This window comes from Hyperoodon ampullatus (assembly GCF_949752795.1).
Source record: "Hyperoodon ampullatus genome assembly, chromosome: 3".
NCBI classification, from domain to species: Eukaryota; Metazoa; Chordata; class Mammalia; order Artiodactyla; family Ziphiidae; genus Hyperoodon; species Hyperoodon ampullatus.
Window position 1 is genome coordinate 49151965 of NC_136916.1, and position 21958 is coordinate 49173922.

The 21958-nt window shown below is 36.6% G+C and overlaps 1 protein-coding gene across 2 annotated transcripts in view; it reads right to left on the reverse strand.

Annotated features, from left to right (window-relative positions):
* Positions 1-461: 461 nt before the first annotated feature.
* Positions 462-21958, reverse strand: part of ADAM10 (ADAM metallopeptidase domain 10) — a gene marked incomplete at both ends in the record, with an annotated part of 122147 nt that continues 100650 nt past the window's right edge. For both annotated transcript variants that reach the window (XM_079700101.1, XM_079700100.1), the window contains 6 exons: positions 462-556; positions 2287-2413; positions 12670-12890; positions 13361-13469; positions 14401-14584; positions 15388-15538. In XM_079700101.1, coding sequence (XP_079556227.1) covers positions 462-556; positions 2287-2413; positions 12670-12890; positions 13361-13469; positions 14401-14584; positions 15388-15538 — 887 coding nt within the window. The remainder of the gene's footprint in view (positions 557-2286; positions 2414-12669; positions 12891-13360; positions 13470-14400; positions 14585-15387; positions 15539-21958) is intronic.

Genomic DNA, 21958 nt, shown 5'->3' on the forward strand with positions numbered 1-21958 from the left:
ATGTCTGCATATAACAAGGTATGTACATTGGCAAGTGATGTCTCCAATGTTGAGGTGGTCGAGCCTCCTAGCCTTGATTGGCAGTTGAAAAAAATATATATATTTCAATTTGTGATAAAAGTTTATCGAGAGCCAGGTTTGCCTGCAAGTGAAGAAAATGCAGCAACGAAGAACAGGGAACACGGGGCACATAATAATATTCTAAGACTTTGTGCCATTAGGTTAAAAATATCTGTCCATAAGAAAATTGGGTTCCTTTTTCACATCCCACCCCCAAATTGGAATTTTCAGGCTTTAAAATTTAAGTAATTCCACCTGATCTGAGGACATGATCTCTTGCCATTTTTTTCTTCAACTGTTGTTTGTGAGGGTTTAGTTTGGGGATGATGATTTAATAGGTTTCTCTTTGGAGTGAAGTTTTCCCATTGTAGGCACTAGGAAGAACCAAGGCAAAAGCTGAGTTAACGTCTCATGTGTCCCATCTGATAACTCTCCCGGGGCCTCTGACGCTGGGGTTGCTGAATGGGCTGGGGAGGTCTCCTCCTCTTTAAAGTGCCTGTGAGTCACAAACAAAAGCAAGAGAGATTTACCATGAGCTTTTTAATCTTTAAAAACAAAGCTGCCATTTCAGTTAAAAAAAAAAAAAAAAGGAGAAAAGAAAAAGAAAAAAGGTTCTAGATCAGCATTGTCCAAAACAAATATAATATGAGCCGTATATGTAAGCTTCTATTTTCTGGTAACCACAATGAAAAAAGTTAAAGAGAAACAGGTAAAATAATTTTAATAATATTTTTATTTCATTTAACCCAATATAGTCAAAATATTATCATTTCAAGATGTAATCAATATAAAGAATCATTAATGAAATATTTCATTTTTTAAATACTAAGTCTTCAGAGCCTGTATGTATTTTATATGTACAATACATCTCAGTTGAGACTAGCCACATTTCAAGTGCTTAACAGCTACAACTATTAGATTAATATGGGGTCTGAGGATAGACTCCATGAGGAAGAAATTGCTGGGTGTCTTCGAGCAAATGACTTAGCCTCTCTGAAACTCAGATGACTAACTAGTCTGTAAAATTGGGATAATAACTAACTCAGATAGTCTGTTGTGAGGATTATATGATAATTCACGTAAAAGTGCTCAACATTTTTTGTGAGGGTTCAATAAACAACAGTTAAGAGCTGGAAAATTCTTAAAATGAAATTAAGTAAAAAAATTGCATCATTAAATGAGGCCATAATTGGTAATGTATCTAAAAAGTGTCACTTGGCCCTTGGAAATCCCTAAGAAACTGACATCAGTTCCAGAGTGCTAACGTGCTAATTTACAAAAAGCAATGACATCAAAATCAAATTTCCTCTGATTCCCACCAAGATACTGTCCCAGCATGACCACTGACCTCTCTTGCCTTAAGATAGGTAAATATAGGGGAACAACTGAGGGAAAATGGAGAAAATTATAAGAAACCCCTAGTTTTAAACAACTTTGTGTAGGGCAGTGGATTTGGCCTGAGGCAAGAGGCTTCAATGAGAAGTGAGTGGGGGGCAGGAAAGGGAACTACTGCCATTTACCTCGGGCCTTGGGACAGTGTTGTCTCACACCTACTTCGCAGGTGTCCTGAGGGGAGCGTGGAAGCGACACCTACCTTGGGGAGGGGTAAACAGGTGAGGCCTAAACAACCCAGAGCAGTCGCTTCCTTACCCTCCTTCTCCAAATCCCTGGGGCTCGTCTAAAAAGGGTATCTCCTCCCAGCCCTGTCGCCCTGAGAGGTAGAGGGTGGTGGAGACAAAACCTTAGGAGTTGTTTTCAGAGATGGAGAATAACTATGGTTGTTTGGTGACTGAAGCCTCTACACTAAGACTCTCCCACAGACTGGAACTTGTATTTCCCCATAAGCATCATCCCTAGGGAAAATGTCTTTACGTGCCAGGAAATATTTCAAGAGCACGAAAGTTAAAAACCATAACTGAAGCATAGCTATTAGAATAGAAAGAACAATCATTTAAAAGTAGTCTATCACAATAAAACCAAAAAGGGAACATTTTTGGATTTTTTTAAAAAGGATATATTAGCATTAAATCGGCAGCCATAAGCTAGACTGGGTTGATAAAAAAAAATAACAAAAAACACACACTTAAAAATCAACTACATAATTCATCCAGTAATCCCATTCTCAAGGAGAAAGTATTATATATTAGTTACTGAAGACCCATTTATAATTCAGTTCTACTTGCTAAATGGTTCTGAGTAATAAAAATATTGCTCAAATTGTCTTACCTGGAAGAGGTTTAGGAGGAGGCAACTTTGGATTACTACTTGGAGTATGAACACTGCATATCTTAATAAAACCGGCCATCAACATGATCAGGGCAATTCCCATAAGTAATACTGCCCACCAATAAGCCTAGAAATAAACAGATTTTTCCACTGAAAAAACTGTAAAATATACAATAGGATATATTACATTTTAATTTTTAAAGAACACCTGTTCATTGGGAGTTGTAGATATCATATAAAAGCACATATATATTAATCTTTAAATTAAAAAAAAGTACAAAAGAGAAAACAAAAATCACCCATAATTTCACTTCCTAGAGGAAACCACTCAATCTTATTTTCATTTCAGTCTCTTTTCTATATAACTATGGTTGTCATACTCACAGAAAAACACACGTGCAAAACTGGGGTCATCCTGCATATAGTTTATATTGCATTTTCCCATGTTACTAAATATTTTCTGATTTAAATACTTCCTTCCTTTCTTTTGCCTGTTACTCTTACAGACTTTGCTTTTTATACTATCCAGTGACTTAGAAGGTATATAACTTGCTTTAAATTCTACTAGATAGAGTTTTAAAATATTCTTTAACCTATATTTTTTTCTAATCATCAAAGCTAAGACTGAAATTCTATCTTTTTTGAGACCCCTCTTTCCTGTTTCTCTATTTCATTTGAAACTTGAGTCCCAGACTACTGTTATTAAATTATTCCTATACAATGTATCTTAGTTTTCATTATATATATATATATATATAATATCTATTACATATATATTCACTTATTTAAAGGTTAAGTGTCTAATATGAAAAGTGGAAGGATACACACATTCTAGAAGCAGGTAAAGTTTACCTCTAAGAAGGTACTAAAAAATTTCATTTCCAACTTAAATCATATTAAATTAATTAGCCAAACAAAAAACCTTCAAAAACTACTGACATAATCTTTATAGAAAAATTACTGTTGCCATTCTTAATAAATTTAAGTCTATTTTGCAATTCAAAATATTCAATTTTTGTCTTAAGATAGCATGTACTAATAAACATCATACAAAATAGTAACAACTAGAAAACTATGAACCTTATATTGGCTTACACAGATTGTTATAATACATATATAGTTATTGCTAATTATTGCCAATAAAACGCCCATTTAAGAAGCGCTTCTCAGATCTGGGGCCTTAAAACAAGCAGGCTACTACTTCTATACTGTTTTCTTTATCCAGCAGTGACAAAATAATTAAAGAAACAGAAGCTGAAATAAAAATGAATGTTGTGGTAAAATACCCCAAGCCACTTTCCCCGTGTGTGCATAAAGCCTTTCATATATATACATATAAACATATCAATTTAATTTTGAAAGAATCCCAAACTTATAGAAAAGTTCCAAGTACAGTACAAAGAAGTTTGTAAAATCTGGAACCATCTGAGAGTAAACTGCTACCATGATGTCCTGTTACACTTGAACAATTCAGCATATAGTTCCTGCAACTTAAGGGGGTTTTCCTAGATAATCACAACAAAATCAGGAAATTGGCATTGTTACATCACTACCATTTAATCCTCAGACTTCCTCATTCAAGTTTTGCCACATGTCCCAATGCCATCCGATTCAGAACTGTGCTGCATTTACCAGCTGTGTTTCTTTAGTCTCCTGCAATCTGGAAACAATCCACAGTCTTTCCTTAGCTTATATAACTTGACACTTTTGAAGATTACAGGTCAGTTATTTTGCATTGGAATGTCCCTCAATTGGGGTTTCTCAGATGTTTCTTTATTATTAGATTCAGGTCCTACATCTTTAGTAAGAATATCTCAGAAGTGATGCTGTATTCTTCTCATTGCATCCAACCAGGTGACACATGAATTTGATCTCATTACTAAGGACCTTATCAAGGTGTTAAGTGCCAAACTTTACCAAAAAGATACTCTTCTCTTTTGTAGTCAATGAGTATTTTGTACGGACATAATTTAGAACTATATAAATATTCTATTCTTCACAAAACTTTCAATTTATCCATTTATTTATTCCCTCATGATTTCCTATTTTCCTTAATGGGTTATAATCCATTACTATCATTATTGTGTCTTTTGGGCATGTCCTCACCATTCTTTGAGCACTTCAGCTGGCACAAGGAGTTCCAGGTTCATCTTGTTCTTTCCCTGCCCCAGCACTGGAATCAGTCATTTCTCCAAGGAGCCCTAGTTCCTTTTAAAACTGCCCCCCCTAAGCAGACACCCTCCTCACAATACTTGTACCCTGACATCCCAAGCCAGTTACCCCTCTACAGGGTACAAAGGGCACCCTGCCCTGTGCCAGTACAGCTCCCCTCACCAGGCATGGATGCCTTGCTTGGCCTCACCTAATTGCCTTTAGGAATGAACCATTCAAGAAAGGAGAGAGCAAGGGGTCATGCAAGTCAGCCTTACTGCCGAAAGACTTATCTTTAAAGAGAAGCTACAAATCTGAATTTTTACAAGAAATCTGTTTTTAAATGCTAACAACTCATTCAAAATTTCTAAAAACAACAGGTAGACCATACAAGACACATTTGCCGGGCTGAATCTGGCTTGGAAACCACAGCTTACAATCTACTTTTCAGAAGCCATTTCTTGCATCGTACTGAGATTGCCAGATAGTTTTCTAAAACTTTCTTTTGGTTTCTGTAGAAAATAATTTTCAGAGCACTGCTCCTCCCTGTTTTATTCATCCTCAAATAACAGACCCGCTATTTATCAAAAAAAAAGGCAGGGTTTAAGTCCTGTCCTCAGTCTGTCAACTCAAGTGCTGGCTGATTCCTCTTTTCATTTCTGCCTACTGTCACATGCAGAACTATATGCACAGCTTTTGTCGTGTTCTAAGCATCCAGCGGCCTTTTAAATGTGGCATTCAATGAAGTTAAGACCTTCTTCTACCTTTCCTGTCTGCAACTCTGACACTCTGACCCAGTAAAATCATTAAGAACCAAAATCACCAGCTTGTACTGCTACAAGTACTCTTCCTGCTCTATACCAGTGGTTCACAACCTCGGCTACACATTAGAATCGCCTGGAAACTCAGATACCTGGACGAAATCCCAGACTCCAGTAGGGTGGGGGTGGGATTCTGACATCAGCAGTTTTGTTAAAGCTGCCACATGATTCCACTATGCAGCCAAGACTGAGAACTACTGGTCTCTACCAAGGGTCAGCAAACTTTTTCTATAAAGAGCCAAACAACTAACATTTTAGGCTTTGTGGGCCATATGGTCCTGGTCAAAACAATTCATTTCTGCCACTGTAGTATAAAAGCAGCCATAGATAAGACACAACACAGGTGAATGTGGTTGTGTTCCAGTAAAACATTACTTACAATTCAGTGTTCTGGTGGAGGGCCCAGGGAAATGCATTTTAAACAAGCATGCCTGTGACTAGGTTGCAGATGAGTGCTTCTTACTCAGTGTTAGTCATGCTGGCATTGTGGTACAGGACCATTTTGAGCAATGCAGGAAGTTTAGCATACATGGCCCTCATCCATCAAATGCCAGTAGAGTCCCTCAGTTACTCTGACAACTACTGGTAATTTCCAAATACCCTCTGGAAAGGCAGTATCACCTCTAACGTGATCCATTTTATAAGCACAAAGGGTCAAGGGTCTTCCTACTACCTTCAGGCTGGTGGGCTAGTTCTGTTATGGGAGATGCCCTTCCATTCCTGACGTTCATTATATTCTCTAACACATTTCCTTCCTTCTAGTCTTCCCTGCTGAAAACCATCTTCCACATGGTCATCAGTGTTACAACTACTTAAAACACAGAACTATGTCATTCCTCTATGTAAAACCCTTCTTCAAAAGCTTCCCACCAAAGGTCTCCAAGATAAATCATTAAGTGGGAGAGAGAAAAAAAACAAAACCAGAGCACACAATGAATTGTGGCCCAGTAAATATATGATTCCACTTGTCTTTTTAAAATATATTTTCTTGTAAAAATAGTTTCTGAAAAATATATAAGAAACTCGTCTTGAGAGGACTGGGCTCCAGGGAAAAAAGGCGGCTTACTTTGCAACATATTACTTTGTCAATTAAAAAAAAAAAAAGGATAATCACACTTTTCAAAAGGATAAATGTGAAAAAAATTTTTATTTAAAATATTTCTTATGTCTGTGACTATTTCAGCTGCTCTCTCTTCATAAAACATCCACCTGTCCCTCTACTTCTACTAGTCCTTAAGAACTTAGCTTTGGTATCACATCCTTAAAGAAGCCTTCTCCAAATAGGTTCTCCTATTTCCTGTGAAAACATGATGCAGAACTGAAAATATGTTTCTATGTGCTTATCCTCTCTATCCCAAACTAGACTGCAAGCTTTTTGAATTTATATTCTATAAACTCAGTATCTACTCCACCAAAAAGTACCTGTTGGACTAGTTATTACACGTGAGTCATTACTCCAAATACTGACTTATCGAAACACGTCTCATTTATAATATTTATTTATTTATTATATCTAGATTGCACATTTATTATATCTAGATTGCACGCACGCACAAATAATGCAAAAGGCTCTTACAACAGAGGACATAAAAAATTATGGTTTGACACCTCTTCTAATACCAGTTTTTCAGTACCTATACAGTATTAAATAGAGATGCAAGTAGTATGGCAGTAACAAGAGCAGACTGGAGAGAGGAAGCCTGAATTTAACAGTGGTTATAACTTTGTAGAAAACAAAGGTCAAAAGGACCGAGTCCCAGCTGAGATCAACAGACATTTACGAAAATGTGGCACCCAGGTCCTTGAGAATTTCCAGTCCCTTCTAGCAGTGTTCCTGGTCTTCCTCTAAAATCTTCCAGGTAACTATATACCTCAAAAGCCCAAAGCTGAGATGTTTTTGTGACAATGATAGTAGCTCTCAGAAATAGAATATCGCAGTGGATAGAAGATAGCAAGGAAAAAACCAAACAAAACAATAGTGCATTTGAGTGTTAGTAAATATGGTCACCTTTGGTAGAGAAGATATTTTTAAATGCCCCCTTCAAGAGAGAATTATCAGAGAGTGGTAAATGCTAAATCACATGTTTTCTCATATACTATAAAATCTGGAAAAAGAATACCAACCAGGCTAATAAGTGCAATATATGTGTTTCATCTCAGAAAAGAGATCACAGTTTGTCCACCTGTTAAGAGTCTGAAATAAAAGAGAGCTGTCATTCATTCAACAGGCATTTAATGAATGTCAATTACGAGTCAAGCTCTTGTCTTTCATAGATACAAGGGTGTTAAGTGAAACTTAAGAGACAAAGAGAAGACATCCAAAAGTTTAAAAAACAGCTTAGAAGTTAACAAGTACTAAATCAAGTCTGAGAAAATAATTCTACATAAGAAACAGATAGATGATGTTCAATACATCCACTTATATGGCCAAAAGAACACAAAGTAGAAAAATTAAGTAAAAATGACAAAAATGAAAGGTCAAAATTTGCCAGTCTAACTTATTATGTTCTAATTACAATAGTTTTTTATTTAATAATCTAAATAAACAAAAAGGACCTATAGGCTAACAAAACAATAAAACAGGTTTCACCCAAAAAACTGTGAGGGGGAAGGGGCAAGACAAGCCATCAAGTCTCTTCAGACATAAGACAATCTTAGCTGATTTTAAAGATCTCTAGAAAAAGTTAATCATATAATCCTTTTGGTGAATTTCCAGTGTTAACAACTCTCAGTCACAGCAAACACGCTCTAGACTTCCGGGTAGTCACAAGACCATGTGAGACCCACAGTCCCTTGTCAGGATACTGATTATGCCATCCTGCAGGGGCAGAAAGCGTCCCTTCATCCTTCAGAAGATACCATTGTCTGGACTCTGACTAAATGTTCTTTTATCCTCAACACTCCACGCACCACTCCTCTCGAAAGCAACTGGCTACTAATCTTCTTGTTACTTTATACTCAGCCTGGGCAAGCAGGTTAAAATACCACTGAGAGATATCTAAAAACATTACAACTTCAAAGTTAGGATAATATGTATGATTTTTTCTTTTCCATATAAACTATGACATAGTAATCTGCTTCATTCATCTAGCAAACACATACTGACTCCTTACCATATGCTAAGCCCCGTGACAATACTGCATCTTTGTTGTCAAAGTTTCGGCAGTGATACCTATGAGGCCTATTCCACTAGGCAACAAAGGACTCTGGAGGTCCACAACCACCTTCCATTTTCAACATAGCAGGAAGACAAAGTAGAAATTTTCCATTAAAAGTCTTTTAAAAAGGAGTCATTACACTGCAGAGACTGTAAAAATGAACCCCAAACTTTAGCACGCACCATCACATACCGACTCAGGGGTCCACGTGGGACCTGATCATTTGCATTTTTATCAAGTTCCCAGGTGCTGCTGATGCTGCTGGTTTGGGGACTACACTTTGAGATCCACTGGTCTAGATTAGGGCTTGGCAGACACTTCCTATCAAAGGCCAGACAAATATTTTAGGCTTTATGGGGCCAGGCAGTCTCTGCTGCAACTAGTCAAAGTGCAAAAGCAGCCAAAAGCAATATATAACTGAATGGGCATGGCCATGTTCTGATAAATCACTACTTAGGGACACTGAAATTTGAATTTCATATAATTTTCAGAAGAATATATATTTTAAAAATTAATTATGGCCATTAGGTCAGTTATGGGTAATATTCTTTTTTTAAAAAAAATAAATTTATTTATTTATTTCTGGCTGCATTGGGTCTTCGTTGCTATGTGCAGACTTTCTCTAGTTGCGGCGAGCGGGGGCTACACTTTGTTGCAGTGCGTGGACTTCTCACTGCGGTGGCTTCTCTCGTTGCGGAGCACCGGCTCTAGGCGCGCGGGCTTCAGTAGTTGTGGTGCACTGGCTTAGTTGCTCCGCCGCATGTGGGATCTTCCAGGACCAGGGCTCGAACCCGTGTCCCCTGAATTGGCAGGAGGATTCTTAACCACTGCACCACCAGGGGAGTCCCCAGAAGAATATTATTTTGATTTTTTTCAACTACTTATACATGTGAAACCATTCTTAGCTGTGAGCCATACAAAAATAGGCAGTGGGCTAAATTTGGCTCATGAGCCATAGTTTGCCAACCACTGTTCTACATGAATGGTTGGTTCTCAATCCCAGTTGCTCATCAGAATTGAGAGTTGGGAGCTTTGAAATGACCCAGACACTTATACTCCAGCCCCAGAGATTCTGACTTAATTGGTCTAAGCCCTTAGGTGATTCTCATGTACAATATGAATAAAGGTCAGGTAAGTTTGGAAATTGAAGTTAAAAAGATTTTTTATCGTGGGGCTTCTCACAATATTATCACAAATCTCTAAGAGGGGACTATAGTATGCAATATTTTCCAGATTCATCTGACCACAAAACCTATGGATCTAGTGTTCTGTGAAGCACTTGGAAACACTGCTCTAAATCTTTCATAAAGAACACCAGATACTTACCTAGGTTCGTAAAATTACAGCAAAATAAGAGAGAAGAAATTAATTCAAAAATGAGAAACGTAGTTGACTCTTGTCAAAATAATAATAAAAAGATGAACTCCTAATAAGTCTGAACAAATTAAAAAGAAAAAAGCCACAAACTAACAGGCGATTATTTTAAAGTGTGGGGTAAATACAGTGATAGATTTGAAAAAAATCCAGGTCAAAGATGGTTTCCTATGTCAAACCTAACGCAAAAGGTGCAGAAAATGTGAACACATCAGTAACTATCGAAGAAAATGAAAAAGAATTACCAATGTACCCATTTAATGAAAAGGAGACAGTGGTACAGGGTCTTAACAGAGTTACTGGTGAATGCTCCCCAACTTTTCAAGAACTAGGTGACCCCTTGATAAATCCAAAGGATGTTTATCATTATCTCCTGGCGAGACACACAGTAGGCACTCAGCCTACATTCAAGCATTACTGTCAAGAACAACTTTTCCCCAGAAAAGAAAGTAAAAGTCTTTATTACATCATTTCCACGGTGCCTATAGCAGTCAGTAACTCATGCCCTGAACTATTAAACTGTTAAAGTTCTTCCCACTCTACCCTCATGAGGAAAAAAGATGCCATAGTATACTGTGGAAAGGAGACAAAAAAGCCACCAGGTACCAATGGAAAGGAAAGTCAGTGAAACTAACCCATCATCCCTTTCACAGCTTCTTACCAGAGCAAACTAATAACCTACATTACTAACTAGAAGGACACTTTCCTTATACATGATGAAAGACCAGTGTAACAAAATGAACTCTGCTATGCAAGTGAACTCTGCAAGTAACACAAATGAGACAAATAACTTGTAAGGAAGTGGCTGTTGTTTATCTTACTGTTTGATCTGATTAATGCCCACAAATGCAGCAACAGCCTAATGGTACTCTTCAGGCATTATGGACCATGCTATTTGAAAGGGTGGCATGTGAATGTCAACACTGATTTAAAATAACAGCGTTCTATACCCATTTACGGCAAATCTGCATAAACCTAAAAGTGCCTGATTAATCAGTTCCAGAGCACAAGAAAAGACTTCACATTGCTAAAATTCATTGTAAGAAGCATTTCACAAAATCCTCAAATCTAAAATACGAAAAAAGGTTTTAAAAACACTTTAACTAAAAAGATCATTTCTATTAAATATTTTAAAATAGGAATAAATGAGTTTTTGAAATTCTAAATAAAATGAATCAAAATTAAATATAATGGAGAAAAGTGAAAAAATATTATTTTTAGATGATATGATTTACTATCTAGAAAACCTAAAACATCTGGCACAACAACATAAACTCAGCAGAACATAACTCTGAGATTCCAATTATCAGATTTTTTTTCTTTGAAAACACTGTTTCCCATAGTAGACAAGTATACTAGATCTCAACTTTTTCTTATTAGAGATAATCAGAAAAAAAGAAAATAAGAACTGGATTTGAGTTGAAAACAGGGAAGTAAGGGAGCCAAGAAATGTAAACTACCTGAAGTCACAGAATTGTCAATCAGAAGGATGATCTGAATCCTCGTGTAATTCCAAGCCTGTACCCTTTTCACTTTACCATAGTACCAGAAGGCACCTTCAGTTTTAACAGGTACTCTCTGAATACATAAATTATACACCCAGCACAGGAGTACAAAAATGAGTAACATACAACATTTTAAGGAGACCCAATTATTTGGTTTAAAACCTAGGTCTCCTAAATCCAACTTCAACAATCCTACCACTATATAGTCATTACGTATCTAAAAATCACATATTCTAACATGCAAAGTATTATTTTTATTACAATAGTACCAAAAAGGGCTCACAACCCAGACAGGACTATTTTTGTGTGTGCTTTTAAGGCATCCTCAATCCTTAACACACAGTAAAAAATGTAAAAAATAATTTGGGAAGCGGGGAGGAGCTGAGTTTTAAGTCAATTTCCAAAGCAAACTCATTCAGTTTAGGCACAGCACACTCTCAAATACATCACTTGCAAGTTTCCTACTGTTATTTTAATGCAAACACTTAGAAACATAAATATTTAAGTGACTTAAGATAGTCATTCTCAGCAATCTTTTTCAAAAATTCAACATTTGTACAACTGGGGAAAATGTGGGCTTAAGAATAATATAGTTCAGTAGATATATACTGAATGAACATCCATAATCATTAAAAAATCTGCAAAAGGCTCTGTATCTGATCTTACCCTACTCAACCTTTCCTATCACGGACAAGATGAAGACGCAGAAACTACATTGAAACATCAGAAAAAAACCTTTAGAAAAATCTTTCATCTCTCCTGTTCAGCAAAGTAGAACCCAGAGCTGGCTATATTGAGACAAGGGAGAAGTATAAAAAGCAAGCAGGGCTTTCCAAAACAACTTCAAGAAAAAGTTCCATGACAATACTCTCATCATATGGACCAAAGGATGAAGTAACCCATCCAGGACATGAACCAGGGAGCAGAGTAAAACAGAATGACTCCCATCACCTACCAACTAAATCTATGAATGATACACATGTGGAGATTCTGACCACTTTAGAAGAAAATAATACTCAGGGCTACCTGAACTTTAAAAATCACTCTTCAGATAAAATACAGTTGACCCTTGAATGTGGCGGGTTAATCATAGTTAGCCAACCACCTCCAAAGTCCTCTATATCCATGGTTCCTCCACACTTGCAGATTCAACCAACTCCACACTGTGTACTACTGTAGTATTTACTATTGAAAAATATCTGCTTATACGTAGACCCATGCAGTTCAAACCCACGTTGTTCAAGGGTCAACTATAACTGCAGTATAAACAGAAAAGAAGTGATTTTCTCATAACAGGGGTGACCTCTAACCAAGTAAAATTATGATCAAATCATTTTAAGATAAGGTTTCTTTATAAATAAAAACTATACTTACCACAATCCATTCAGCTATGTTTTCATAGAGCTCTGGACTGAAAATTGCTTTTTTAAGCCTAGCTAGAGGACCATCAGCATCTACTAATCTGCACCGCATGAAAACATCACAGTAGCCTCTAAAATCATTGCATGGGGATCCAGGTTGCAGGGTGATGGTTCGACCAAGGAAGTACTTGTTCCACTGCACAGACCCTGTACTGGCACAAGTTGATGGATCCACTGCAAAAGAAGTGTCAAATATAAGTTGAAGATCAGATTTCCTATCGGGCTAGCTCGGGAGAGAGGGAGGAAAGGAAGAAACTGCCTAAAATCATCACCATGACATGTTATATAGACTTTCATTAGTTAGACTAGATAACACCACTGGTAATTCACCTTAAATATTACAGCATAAACAAACAACCAGCAACTCCTGACTTAGTGCCTACAATGGCTTTAAATCCTTCTAACAGTATTTATATTAATTATTGTAAAAACGCTGGCAGGATTTTTCTAGTTTATCATTTTAAAAACACTGTAGGGACCATAATACTAGAAACACAATTCTATACTATATTTAAAAATTTCTCAAGAGGATCAGGTCAGCTGGAAATTATCTGTCCCAACTGTATATCAAAGTTTAACACAAAATTTAGGAGAAAATAGGTTTTTGAAACAGACTTTATACTCTTGCATTTTAAAAGCCTTACTCTTCTTCATACAGCAGACATGGCATAATTCCTTATCATCTTTGCCATCAGAACTGGCACAAGTGCACTCCTCCAAGCCATATTTCTCACAGATAGAACCTGCACATTGCTGAAAGAAAAATAAAAGACCAATTATTTAATCCCTATACAGTCAAACCTCTTGTTGACAGTAGCAGACAGAGACACCTCCAATGCTAAAATAATTAAGTAGAAATACAAGTCGGGGGTGGGGGGGAAGCATAGATTAGTATCAGAAATGGATGGTATAAACACATCTTAAAAAGAGTAAGTGCAGGGGCTTCCCTGGTGGCACAGTGGTTGAGAGTATGCCTGCCGATGCAGGGGACACGGGTTCGTGCCCAGGTCCGGGAAGATCCCACATGCCGCGGAGCGGCTGGGCCCGTGAGCCATGGCCGCTGAGCCTGCGCGTCCGGAGCCTGTGCTCCGCAACGGGAGAGGCCACAACAGTGAGAGGCCCGCGTACCGCAAAAAAAAAAAAAAGAGTAAGTGCAAATAAGACAGCAAATCTTTAAAGAAATGGTAACTTAAAAATCTAGACTAAACAAAAACAGAGAAGGAGATTAGATGAGCATCGACTTTATGTTGGTTATTATGGCTCCTTTATAAGAAGAGAAAAATGAAATTTTCCTCATGTAGAGGAAAGTGATTATTTAGCCAAGAAAGCTTTAAAGGCTTCACATTCAGAGGAAATAACTGAGAGTTCTTTTATTTAGAGTATTAAAATGTTAATTTATAAAACTTAAAAGCAATACAAAGTTACATGCCTAGTTATGTAACTATTTTTCTCTAGAGAGTATGAAACACATGCAGTAGAAAGATGAAAGACAAGTCAATAACTAATCAAATGCCACCAGGCACTTATGCCACATAATGCAGTCACAGCTTTGTGAGGAAACAGATAGGGATGTTGAAACTGGGACCGAGATTAATTACTTTATGCGGCTTTAAGTGGAAACAAACAATTATTCTGAAAAAAGTTTCATAAAACTAAATAAACAACATACAAATCAAATGCTTACCCCATTAATGCACACTTGTGTATGCCTATTACAGTCTGTAAAGTTTGGTTTAGGATCAGATGCTGGGCAGAGAGCTGTGATGCCATTACATATTCCTTCTTTTGCACAGTCTGAATCATCCCGACACTTCTCGATTTTTGACTTGAATGCACACTGTGCTGTGCAACAGGGACCTTGACTTGGACTAGAAGAAACATTGAGGTGAGTAAAGAAAATCACTAGGATATTTCCTATACACATAGATACAGTCCTAATTTTTAAATCATAAATGCTAAGTATGTTACTGTTAAATAAGTCTTATTGGAATAAGAGGCTATTAAATTTCAACATTCTAATAAGTGCAGAAAAGTGATTAAGAATCTTGTTTTTATAATGAAGGCATACTGTATTCAGCTTTCTTATTCTATTCTATTTGCCTTTAGTAAAAGGTTATAATGGAAAATGGATTAAATATTAGGCAAGTCATCATTGTTTTTCATAGATACACATTAGTCAATTTATCAACTTTTCTCACATTTATACACTAAAATCAAACTAGGATACACAGAACATCCATTTTAAAAGTACTGCACAAACAATATTCTACTGCTTATATCTATCACTATCAAAATAATTTGGCAAGTGAAATAAAATTATATGACAACTAAATTACAGGAGTGTATGGAATCCATACTATCTAAATATTTAAAGTTAAGATTCTAAAACTACTGACAAAAGTCACATTTTTAAAGTGGCATTAAATAATATGTATTTTATTGAGTGCCCTTTGCATGTCCTTTTTTAACACCCACCACACAAACTGCAATTACAAGTAGTTCAATCTGCCAACAACAGTGCCCTAAATACTACTACTCCAGAAAAATAAACCAACAACAAATAACAAAGTTCCAAAACCACATACATCTCCTAATCTCAGTTTGAAATCTGACATAACTGCCTTCAGGTGACTTTCCAGGAACATTAACACTACTGGAATTAGCAAGGTACCTGCATTGCTTTCCAGGTTTCAGCTTGCATTTTTTCCCTTCCGGTTGGTTTGCATCATAGCAGCACTCATCTTTACACTGGTCACTATAGCCGCAATCACATTCTTCACCTTGCTCTACCATTCCATTTCCACAAATAGGTTGGCCAGATTCTGAAGAAAATAAATAAGACAAAGTAAGCACTATATGCAACATTAATTTTATTTAAAATTTGCAAACTCTTTAAAGCTGCAGAACAAAAGGAGAGAGGAAAATTTCGAAGAATAAGAAAAGTAGAACAAACTAGGAACCTGGAAATTAGGAGATCTAATTATAACAGTGGTTTGGTCACTAACTAGCAATGTGGCCTTAGGCAAGTCACTTCCCTTTTTTGGGGCCTCAGTTTCTTAAGCTGTACAGTGAGGGAATTTGACCTGATGCTCCCTTCTAAGGTCCCTCTCAGAAGTGGTAGCATTCTATTTAGGCCATGCCACACTGAGCTTTACTGAACAATGACTGTACTATTTATATTTTTAGCACATAAGTACAAAGTAAGTCAGTGTTTCATCAAGCAGAAAAAAATTAAACCTATTCTGTTAGAAAATTTCAAACATACACAGAAGTAGTAAAAGAATAAGTACAGTGAATTCCCATGTACCAATCACTTAGCTTTAACAACTTCAACAATATGCTGTAAACAACTCCATCTAACATATTCATCTGCTCTTAACAAATACCCCAAGATGAATCTAACAGATAAGGAGTTCTTTCTTTTTAAAATCTAACCATAATACCATTATCACATCTAAAAAACAGTATGCTTTTAATAGCATCTAATAGCCAATCCATGTTCAATTTTCTTCAATTACCTCTTTACATTAGTTTATTTGAACGAAGTTTCACACAAGCTTCCCCCAACCCCTCTCCCCACGGTTGCTTTTGGTTGACATGTATCTTAAGTTCTTTTAATACGTAACAGATTCCCTCCCCTCTTTTTATTTTTACACTATTAATTGTTAAAGAAATTGGGTCATTTTATTTTATGGAATTTCCCACATTCTATTTGGCTGACTGTATCCTAGTCAATTAGTAAATTTTTTATAATGTACATTTGTTTTGCTTGTCAGCTAGACCAAGCTCCTTAAGGGAAGAACCATGTATTATTTACACTTTTTGTATTTCCAGAGTCTAACAATATTGGGTCAAATCTTAGTTCATTAAGGTTAGACTGGTCTAAGCATAGTGAATAATTTCAGAAAGATATTTAGGCTCTTTTTTAAAGTTCTTTGATTTTGCCAGTGAAGTTTAAAATTGAAACTAGAATGCTACTCTTAGTAAGAACATAAAACCACTGAATTTCAGTATCTGCAGGGAAATGAAAAGAATCAAATGTCTTCATTTTAGAGAAAAGAAAACTAACTTTCACAGAGTTTGTGACTTGCTGGAAACCATATGCCCCAGTATGGACAAAACACAGACTAAACCCAGGTCTTCTAGATCTAAAATCTGGTGCTCTTTTCTTTCTGCTATACCAAATCAATGTGGAAAACAGTTGTAGCACAGCCTTCAAACTGAGAACTGAGTGAGTGGAAGGGAACATATCTCAAGCACAGGAACCCAAAACAATGCACATCTGAATCAAAAATATTCTACTAGAAAGCCTAGCTTTATACTCAGAAACTTCATTCTTATCCTTGACCACAACACACATTAAAGGAAATTTTAGACATAACTGAAGCTCCATCCCACTCTTTCCTTTTTCTTTTTCTTGGCCATGTCACGAGGCTTGCGGGATCTCAGTTCCCCAACCAGGGATTGAACCCGGGACCCATGGCAATGAAAAGTGCCGAGTCCTAACCACTGGACTGACAGGGAATTCCCTCTCTCTTTCATTTTATAGCATCTCTTTTGTTCTCAAAAACTAGAAGCATGCACATGCAAATATATACTAAGTAAATAATAATGATTTTTCTACAGTCTAGCTATAAACATTTTATAATTCATGTGACATGTAATTTAGGAGAAAAGGAAAAATGATAAAAGTCAGAAAACCATTCATGCAATATTTACTACACATTAGTTTTCGTCTCATACAAAAATATTACTTCAAATCAGCTATTTGCTAACAGCTTAAATACAAGGAAAAGGGGCTGTTTAAATACAAAAATTATAATACGTACATATTTCATGGTAATTTAAGAAACAAATTTCCTTCCCATAATACTAAAAAGCAATATGCTCATTTTTTCTATCTTATGTAAATGTTATTTATTTTTTTTAAATTGAAGTATAGATATTTTACAATGTGGTGTCAGTTTCAAGTGTACAACAAAGTGATTCAGTTATACATACATACATCTATGTAAATATTTCTTTTCCAGAATCTTTTCTATTATAGGTGATTACAAGATATTGAGTATAGTTCCCTGTGCTATACAGCAGGTCCTTGTTGTTTACCTATTTTATACATAGCAGTGTGTATATATTAATCTCAAACTCCTAATTTATCTCCCCCCCATGCCCTTGTCCCTACTATCCCCTTTGGTAACCATAAGTTTGTTTTATATGTCTGTAAGTCCATTTCTGTTTTGTAAATAAGTTTATTTGTATCCTTTTTTTAGATTCCACATACAAGTGATATCATGTGATATTTGTCTTTCTCTGGTATTTGTCTATACTACAAAGCTACAGTAATCAAAACAGTATGGGACTGGCACAAAAATAGACATATAGGTCAATGGGACAGGATAGAAAACCCAGAAATAAACCCATGTACTTATGGTCAGTTAACCCACGACAAAGGAAACAAGAATATACAATGGAGAAAAGACAGTCTCTTCAAAAAGTAGTACTGGGAAAACTGGACAGCTACATGTAAAGGAATGAAATTAGAACATTCTCCAGCTCCACATACAAAAATAAACTCAAAATGGATTAAAACCTAAATATAAGAACAGATACTACAAAACTCCTAGAGGAAAACACAGGCAGAACACTCCTTGACATAAGTTGCAGCAGTATTTTTTTGGATCTGTCTCCTAGAGTGATGGAAATAAAAACAAAAATAAACCAATGGGACCTAATTAAACTTAATAGCTTTTGCACAGCAAAGGAAACCATAAACAAAATGAAAAGATAACCTGCAGACTGGGAGAAAATATTTGCAAACAATGCTACTGACAAGGTGTTTAATTTCCAAAATATAAACAGCTCATACAGATTAATGTCAAAAAGCCCCACAAACAACCCAATCAAAAAATGGGCAGAAGACCTAAATAGACATTTCTCCAAAGAAGACATACAGATAGCCAACAGGCACATGAAAAGATGCTTAATATTGCTAATTATTAGAGAAATACAAATCAAAACTACAATGAGGTATCACCTCACACCAGTCAGAATGGCCATCATTAAGAAGTCTACAAATAATAAGTGCTGGAGAGGGTACAGAGAAAAAAGAATCCTCCTACACTCTTGGTGGGAATGTAAAGTGGTGCAGCCACTATGGAGAACACTATGGAGATTCCTTAAAAACTAAAACCATATGATCCTGCAATCCCATTCCTGGGCATATATCTGGAGAAAACTCTCATTCAAAAAGATACATGCACCCCAATGTTCACTGCAGCACTATTTACAAGAGCCAAGACATATAAGCAACCTAAATGTCCATCAGCAGATGAATGGATAAAGAAGATGTGGTGTGTACACACACACACACACACACACACTAACACACACAATGGAATATTACTCAGCCATAAAAAAGAATGAAATAATGCCATTTGCAGCAACATGGATAGACCTAGAGATTATCATATTAAGTGAAGTCAGACAGAGAAAGACAAATATGCTCATTTTTAAAGTCATTTTCAATCAGGAAGTTTATTGTGAAAACCCAGTTTACAGATGAAGAATCTATGTGTCACTTCTACACTAAGATGATTTAGAAAAACTACCACTGATAACAACAACAATAACAAAAATGATAACATCAATGTAATTTTAATCTGCCCTTTTAGAAGAAAAAGAAGACTTTATAAGAAAAAGTTAATCAATAAAAGTAAAAATTGATCATTTGAACATCATCAAAATTTAACTTTTGCTCTGGGAAAGACTGTGAAGAGGATGAGAAGACAAGCTACAGACAGGAAGAAAATATATGCAGACCAATATCTGACAAGTGACTAGCATCTAGACTATATAAAGAACCCTCAAAACTCAACAGAAAAAAACAAAAAAACTCAATGGCCAAGAAACATGGACATTTCACCAAAGAAGATATACATATGGCAAAAAAGCACATGAAAAGATATTCAATGTCATTAGTCATCAGAAAAATACAAAGTAAGCTACAATGAAATACCACTATATACCTATCACAATGGATAAAATAAAAATACCAAAAGCTGACAAGGATAGAGAGAAATTAGATCACTCATACACTGCTGGTGGGAATATAAAATAGTACAGCCATCTAGAGAACAGTTTGGCAGTTTCATATAAATAAAAACAAACAATGGCTATATTGATTCATCAGTTGGATTTGGAGGCATTTATCACAGAGAGATGAAAACTTATATTCGCATGAAAAGCCTGTTTATAGCTGCTTTATTCATAACTGCCAAAAACTGAAGATAACCCAAATATCCTTTAATAGAAACTGTAGTACACACATACCACCTGCAATAAAAAAGAACAAACAAGTGATGCAGGCAAACAATTTGGATTAATTTCCAAGGAATCATGCTGAGTGAAAAATTCCAAAAGTTACATATTGTATGACTCCATTTATATAACATTTTTGAAGTGACAAAATTTTAGAAATGGAGAATAGTTTAGGGGGGCAGGTGAAGGGACACCAGGAAGGAGGTGAGTGTGGTTATAAAAGGGCAACGCCAAGAGTTACTTGTGGTGGGACTTCCCTGGTGGTACAATGGTTAAGAATCCGCCTGCCAATGCAGGAGACACGGGTTCGATCCCTGGTCTGGGAAGATCCCACATGCCGCAGAGCAATTAAGCCTGTGTGCCACAACTACTGAGCCTATGCTCTAGAGCCGCGAACCACAACTCTAGAGCCCGCGAACCACAACTACTGAGCCTGCGCACCACAACTACTGAAGCCCGTGTGTCCTAGAACCTGCATGCCACAACTACTGAGCCCAGGCGCCTAGAGCTCATGTTCTGCAACAAGAGAAGCCACTGAAATGAGAAGCCTGCGCATCGCAACAAAGAGTAGCTCCCACTCACCACAACTAGAGAAAAGCCCGCGCACAGCAACAAAGACCCAACACAGCCAAAAAAATAATAAAAAAAAAAGAATTACTTGTGGTGATGGAACTATTCTTTATCATGGCTGTGGTGATGGACACATAAACCTATACATGATAAAACTGTACAGAACTAAACACACACGCGGAGAAATGAGGATAGGAAAAACTGGGGAAATCTGAATAAGATCTGTGGGCTGTATCAATGTCAATATCCTTGCTATATGTAATACTGTATTGATACTATACAGTTCTGCAAGATGTTACCACTGGGGGGAACTGGGTGAAGGGTATATGGAATCTCCATTATTTCTTACAACTGCATGTGAATCTAAATTATCTCTGTATAAATTGCAATTAAAAACAAAAGGCCATAGTGTTATGTCAATTATACCTCAAAAAAAAAAATGCAGGGCTTCCCTGGTGGCACAGTGGTTAAGAATCCGCCTGCCAATGCAGGGGACATGGGTTTGAGTGCTGATCCAGGAAGATCCCACATGTCACGGAGCAACTAAGCCTGTGAGCCACACTACTGAGCCTGCACTCTAGAGCCTGCAAGACGCAACTACTGAGCCCGCGTGCCACAACTACTGAAGCCTGCGTGCCTAGAGCCCATGCTCCACAACAAGAGAAGCCACCGCAATGAGAAGCCCACACACCACAACAAAGAGTAGCCCCCTGCTCACCGCAACTGGAAAAGCCTGCGTGCAGCAACGAAGACCCAGTGCAGCCAAAAATAAATAAATAAAATAAATAAATTTATTTTAAAAAATGCAGCTAAAAAAATGAAAGGCCATGTTTATCTGGAAACCTTCATCAATTCTTTCTACTTTGCTGCCATATGTTTAACTCATCTATAAGAGTGTTGTTTATGTGCAATATGAGCAGGCCTCAGTGTTTGTCCTCAAGTAACTTAAAATCTTGTAAAATAGGACAAGGACCCCAAAAACGTAATACAAGGTAGAATATTTAGAACATATTAAATGCCCTACGAGAGGCATAACAGATGAATGGATAAACAAAATGTGGTATATCCATATAATGGAATATTATTTGGCCATAAAAAGAATGGCATTCTGATACATGCTGCAACTTGTATAAATCTTGGAAATTTTATGCTAAGTGAAATAAACCAGATACAAAAGCATTATCCCATTTATATGAGGTACCTAGAATAGGCAAGTCAGAGACACAAAATAGATTAGAGGTTACTAGGGGCTGGGGAGAGAAAGAAATAGGAGTTATTGCTTAATGGTTACTGAATTTCTACTTGGAGTGATTTTAAAAGTTTGAAAATGGAAAAGCAGTGATGGTTGCATAACA